The sequence below is a fragment of the Pinus tabuliformis genome, chromosome 6 (genome assembly GCF_031772625.1).
Source record: "Pinus tabuliformis cultivar Carrire ecotype Pingquan chromosome 6, CPIR1, whole genome shotgun sequence".
NCBI classification, from domain to species: domain Eukaryota; kingdom Viridiplantae; phylum Streptophyta; class Pinopsida; order Pinales; family Pinaceae; genus Pinus; species Pinus tabuliformis.
Window position 1 is genome coordinate 329,940,720 of NC_142292.1, and position 5,976 is coordinate 329,946,695.

At 43.6% G+C, this 5,976-nt stretch overlaps 2 protein-coding genes across 2 annotated transcripts; both read right to left on the minus strand.

Annotated features, from left to right (window-relative positions):
- Window positions 1-1,830: 1,830 nt before the first annotated feature.
- On the minus strand, window positions 1,831-2,751 carry LOC149258647 (uncharacterized). Its single transcript, XM_089427150.1, has one exon. It carries the CDS (start codon window positions 2,749-2,751, stop codon window positions 1,831-1,833), a length of 921 nt encoding a protein of 306 aa, XP_089283276.1.
- Window positions 2,752-3,584: 833 nt separating this feature from the next.
- On the minus strand, window positions 3,585-4,112 carry LOC149258648 (uncharacterized). The gene has a single exon (XM_089427214.1). The coding sequence runs from the start codon at window positions 4,110-4,112 to the stop codon at window positions 3,585-3,587; it is 528 nt and encodes a 175-aa protein (XP_089283340.1).
- Between the last annotated feature and the right edge of the window lie 1,864 nt (window positions 4,113-5,976).

The window sequence follows — 5,976 nt, forward strand, 5'->3', positions numbered from 1 at the left end:
AGCTTGTTTGGGTTATTTGCCAAAGTATTTTTGGATTTTATCCTTGGTAAATATTTTGCAAAAGATCGCCATTGGATTTCATTCTTAGGAAGGATGTTGTTATTGATGGCCATAGTGACATAGACAAAGCCAAGAATTTCATTGAGCAAATCCAATCAGTACATCAAACAATTTAAGATTAGCTTTAAAAGTTCCAAGGTCAAATGGATCGAGATTGGAAAGGTGAGGGAATTATACCCTCAACACCTTTTTTTCCCATGGAAAAAATCGTAATTTCATTAAGAATAGAAATTACATTTTGTAGATGCATACGCATATTCAGATATTTTTATAGATAGTCAATCATCTTCCGTAGAAGCAGCAAATCTAGTTACCTGTATCCACGCAGGGAGGTAATAGCCCAACAAAACTGTGAAAAGTATCCGTGAAAAATGAAGCTAGCTCAAAAAAGAAACATATTATCTTAATCCACGTAGGGAGATAATATTCAAAACAAAGTATTGTGCTATTCATTAAAATAGCCGCATACCAGATTAGTAACAGTGATAAGAAATATGTACAAAAATATGATATCAGGAGCCCTGAATCTAATCCATAATGTCCATAAACGGTCGGTGATAGTATTGGTAATGAGCTCCCTCATTCTGTTCTTGGATCAACCAGATGCCCGGCTCCCAGATCGCAGCTTCTTTGGAAAGGTGGTCAGCATCTGTGTTCCGCTCCCTGTAGATGTGTTTACATGTAAAATAGTCAAAATTGGATATCAATATTAAAGTCTCATCTAGTATGTGATTCAATGAGAATGACCAGCAATATGAACTTCTATTCAACCAGTCGCAAACGATTTTAGAGTCTCCAAACAATTGTAAAGCATGGTAGTTCTTCTCCAAAGAAAAACGAATAATGTGCATGGTTGCTGATAATTCCGCAAAATTATTAGAGCCCCTCCTTAAACCCATGATCAAGTTGTATGAGTGCCTCTCTGTTAAGTGAAGAATAGCACCCCCTCCATAACCATCTTCTTGTGCAGCCCCATCAAAATATTCCGAGGGCATGTGGGGGTCAAACAGTTCCTGTGTGATGTTCCTTGTGCGAGGGGGAGGGGGGTCATCAGGGATGAGATCATAGTCTGCCTTGATCTTGGGAGCTATTATAGTCCACTTCGGAGGGGTATTCTAAAAAATATAAAGATTGTGGGCTATCCAGACAGCCCAGCAGAACAGCAAGGGGAGGTTCCTCAATTTGTGGGGCATGACTGTGGAGTACCACAAGTTCCAGGCCTCTATCAGAGAGTCCGCCTGCCAGTCACAAGGTGTGGGGGCGGCTGCTATCACAAGGGCCCATAACTTACGGGCTTCAGGGCATTTCAAGAATAGGTGAGATGCAGATTCACTATCAATGTTGCAAAGATAACACTAGTGAGGACCATGGAAGGAGCGTTTCATCATGTTATCCCCTGTGTGGATTTTATTTCTCAGAGTGCACCACATTAATAATCTGGATCTGAGAGGCGCCTTCATCTTCCAGATGAGTTTCCATCAGGAATGAAGAATTTGGGGCTTCCTTGGCTCCGTTAGAACTAAGTATCCTTCCTTTGGAGAATATCTCCCCATTTTTTCCAAAGCCAAGATGAGCTCATCTTCTCCATTGGTAATGCGTATATGAGCCTCTGAGAGAACCTGTATATAGTCCCTCCAGTGCTACTGCCAAAGAGGTGGAATGTTGAGTTGTATGCCAGATTCCAAGCTTGATGGAGGAAAGTGGAGTTTGCCTTATCTGCTATATGAGCAAGGTGTGTGACATTTTGATCTCCGAGGTGCATTAGTAGATCTAGAGGAAATCTATGCATGTTCCCGCATCCAATCCACAAGTCGATTCCAATATGCGCCCTACTTCCCGAATGAATCCTCCAAGTAAGTCCTGTGCGAATGGGTCCAAGGCTTTCAGTACTGCCTTCCAAATAATTGATATTCCGGCATTGAGTCTAACCGGTCTCCTGATCCAATCCAAAGTCTGTAAAGGGGTGATGTATTTCGAGTAAGCCACTCTCGTCCACAAACTGTCTGATGTGACCATCTGCCAACCTAGCTTCGCTGCCAGGGCTGAGGAAAAATCATCAAGTTTTTTTAGTCCCCAGCCTCCCCATTTTTTCGGAAGGGTGAGGGCATCCCATTTGACCCAGGCGAAGATTCTTCCTGGATGACTACCCCTCCATAAGAATCTGCAATAGAGTGTTTGAATCCTTGACAATATGCCTCTTGGAATCCAAGCCAGGGACATCCAATAGACCGGGGTTGCTTCTAGGACACTCTTGATGAGAGTGAGTCGACTAGCCCGAGATAAATATCTGAGATACCATATGCTGAGTCTCTTTTCCAACTTGGCAATGAGCCAAGTCCAATCCGCTATCTTGTATCCAATGGGTTTTAACTTATAACCCAGATATTTCAATCCCTCATCCAATCCAATCTGTGCAAAGTGGAATCGGTGGAGAGCATATTGAATTTCATGCTGGGAGTAGGCTGTGGCCGTCAGAGTAGATTTTCCATCATTAATTATCATCCCCGTGGCTTTCTGAAATAAAGAAAAGATATCTCTGATGATTGTCAGATCTCCAACACTTCCATTGAGAAAAATCAGAATGTCGTCCACAAACAGTAAGTGAGTGAGCGTGCAATCTTCAGTTATCTTTATACCCTTTAATCTTCCTCTCCTGTGTTCCTCTTTGATTATCCTACTGAGCCCCTCCATGATCAGTAGAAACAGAAGCGGTGAGAGTGGACACCCCTGCCTCAGTCCTCTAGCCGAAAAAAAGAATGGAGATGCACTCCCATTGACCAAGACACTAAATGGGATATTAGTGATGCATCCCATAATCCATTTTATAAAATTGAAAGGGAACCCAAGATGAGTTAAAAGCATTCTTAAGTACAACCAATTCACTCTGTCAAAAGCTTTAGATAAATCAACCTTCATGATCATACCTTTGCTTTTTTGCTATGGAGCGAGTGTAATACTTCCTGTGCTGTCCCAATCGCCTCATGGATTTGCCTGTCCTGAAGGAAAGCAAATTGTTCTGGCAAGATGTGCTTGGATAATATTGGCTTCAATTTGTTCGCTATAACTTTGGCGATAATCTTATACAAGCAGTTACAAAGTGAAATGGGATGGAATTCATCAAAAGTGGTCGGATTATCTGACTTCGAAATGAGAGCAATAAATGTGGAGGTTATGGCGGCTTCCAAACGACCCGAAGCTCTAGACTCCTCAACTACTCGAAGTAGATTCGATCCAATCAAATCAAAAAAATCCAAATAGAATTCGATGGACCAACCATCAGGTCCTGGGCTTTTGTCCTTGTTAAACCATTTCAAAGTGGCCTCCAGCTCCTCTAATGTTACTTCTTACATCAATTCGTCTTCATCTTCTTGCTCCACAAATCTGGGGAAAAGTTGAGCCACTCTGATAATTTCTGCCAAGTTAGCTTCCCTGGGGTCACTGTAGGCTTTTTTAAAGTGAAAGTTGGCTAGAGAAGCGAGCTGAGGGAAAGTGTTTGTTGTCCTTCCCTGTTCATCCTGCATATGCTAGATGGTGTTTATTTCTTTCCTCCCATTAGCAAACTTTTGATAAAACTTTGTATTAGCATCCCCCTCCTGAATCCAAATAGTCGTACTCCTCAACCTCCAGATGTCTTCCCTTTCCTTAAGAATTTTTCCACGGGTCGAGTAGAGGGATGTGATCTTACCTTTATGCTCCTCTGAGCTATATAGACCACCTAGCACATTTTCAAAATCAGCCAACTCGAGCTCTATCTGTCTTAGAGTTTGATCATCCTGTATTCTTTTTTGGTGAGCCCAGAGTTTGGACATCTTCTTCAGCTCTGTGAGGTTATTGATAAATCCTGCTGTTACATTTCCCCTTTCCCTTGTAGGGTTTGCTTTCCAGAAATCGGTCACCATGTTGATAAACGAGGCTTGCTTGAGCCAGGTTGAGCTGAATTTAAACAGACCCTTCGGCTGAGCTCTACCACTTTCCATTGCAATATATATAGGCAAATGGTCTAAGAGTCCACCTGTTTCAACCCATTGCCTTATGTTGAATCCCAGATCCATAACCTATTCTTTGACCAAAAATCTGTCCAGTCTCCTAGCCAAACCATTTTCACCAACTCTATTGTTCCTCCAAGTGGCTTGAATCTTTGCAGAGGGAATATCTATCGGGTGATGTTAATCCAGAATGGATGAGAAGTAGTCTGAGAGGGTGTTCCTTTGAGCACGATGACCCCAGGATTCTGAATGACCTAAGGAAAAATTAAGGTCCCCTCCAAGAATCAAATTATCAACTGAAAATAATTCCAATCGCAGAAGATGATCCCAGTACTCAGGTCGATTCTGGCAAGGCCCGTAAATGTTGATGATTCTGAAAAGCATTCCCAGCTCTGTTGAGTGTACATCGGCCCCTATAAATCCAGCCCCTCCCCAGCTGTTTAAAAACTTGATAGAACTAGAATTCATGCCCAAAGCAAGCCCTCATGATCGGCCTTGGGCATCCAATCCAGAAAATTTCCATCCTGGAAGAGAATGCTCAAGAGTGCGAGTAATATCATCAACAAAGCCTAAAGTCTCCTGTAGGAAGATAATATCCAGCGAGTCTGTAGAGATTAACTGACATAGAACTAGTATTTTATCAGGCCTATCTATCCCTCTGCAGTTGAAGGATAAAATCTTCATGGAGAGGGTTTAGAGGGGGCTTCTCTGGCTCTAAGGACCCCAAGTATGGTGTATTGTTTTCCCAAAGCAATATCGTCATCTGCTTGTGCTTGTGCACGTTTAACATCAGAGGGACCGCCGCGGAGAGCCTTAGGTGGGGGAGGGGGATGGAAGATGTCAAGTCCGACTTGATCCTATACCGAGTTCTTCGATCTAGAACGAGTATTGTATCTAGGTACAGAAAGAGCAGTCAAGGAGGCTGAGAGCGCTGGAGGAGGGGTACAAAAAAGGGAAGGGGGAGTGGGGGGTAAAGCAGTGTGAGGGGGAGCAATATCACATGTAATCTGAACAGAGGCCGCCATCGAATTTACAGTTCCCAGTCCCAATGACAGCCCAGATATTGTATTATTATTAATATCAGAAATGCATTGAGAGGGGGTCGAGTGAATGGAATTCTTACCCAAATTATTAGAGTCTCCCGAGGCTACCATGGCCGAAACTGGAACTAGTGGCGGATGACGATGAGGTGGCCTGCCACGCTTCCACGGGTTCCTCTAAGCCGATTCTGTAGTCTTCAATCCAGGACCAAATAAAGCAGTCATTCCTTCAGAACGTGGAGTGGCATTCCTAGGAATGTCTTCAGAAGCCCTAGGTTGTTCCTCCCTTGCTAGATCTCCATGAGACTGAGCCTCCTGCTCTTGAGATTCCTGAGTAGCCTGTCTAGCAGCCTTCCTGAGATTCCATCCATTCAGTGGGTAGTCTTTGAATAGGTGCCCCACTTTGTGGCAACAGCTACACCTGAAGGGGATCCCTTCATAGTCCAACATCTGCCGCCTCGTAGCATTCCTCCATTGAATGTTTATGTACTCAGGGAGTCCTTCCAAGAGATCAAGGTGCACTAAAATCCTGGCATAAGCCATTCTTCCAGTTGTTTGGAAAAAGTCATCAAAAGTAAGATAGGATCCCATAGCATCCCCAATCTGCCTGAAAATCTGATCTGTCCAGAAATGACAGGGAAGGCCCTGAAGACGCACCCAGATAGGCCTAGCCTGCACACTTTCCTATACACGATCAAACATCGGCGTCCACCTTAGGAGGACAAGGGCCTGGTCAATGTGCCAATTAGTGGAGAGGACCCAGTTTGTATGTGTGAGACATTTGAATCTCAGGGCAAACCAACCCTTGACAAAGGTTTGTACCCTATGGGGTTCCGTCAGATGATGACCCCAAACTTCCATCGCCCATTTTTGTAGCCTCTCCACACTGT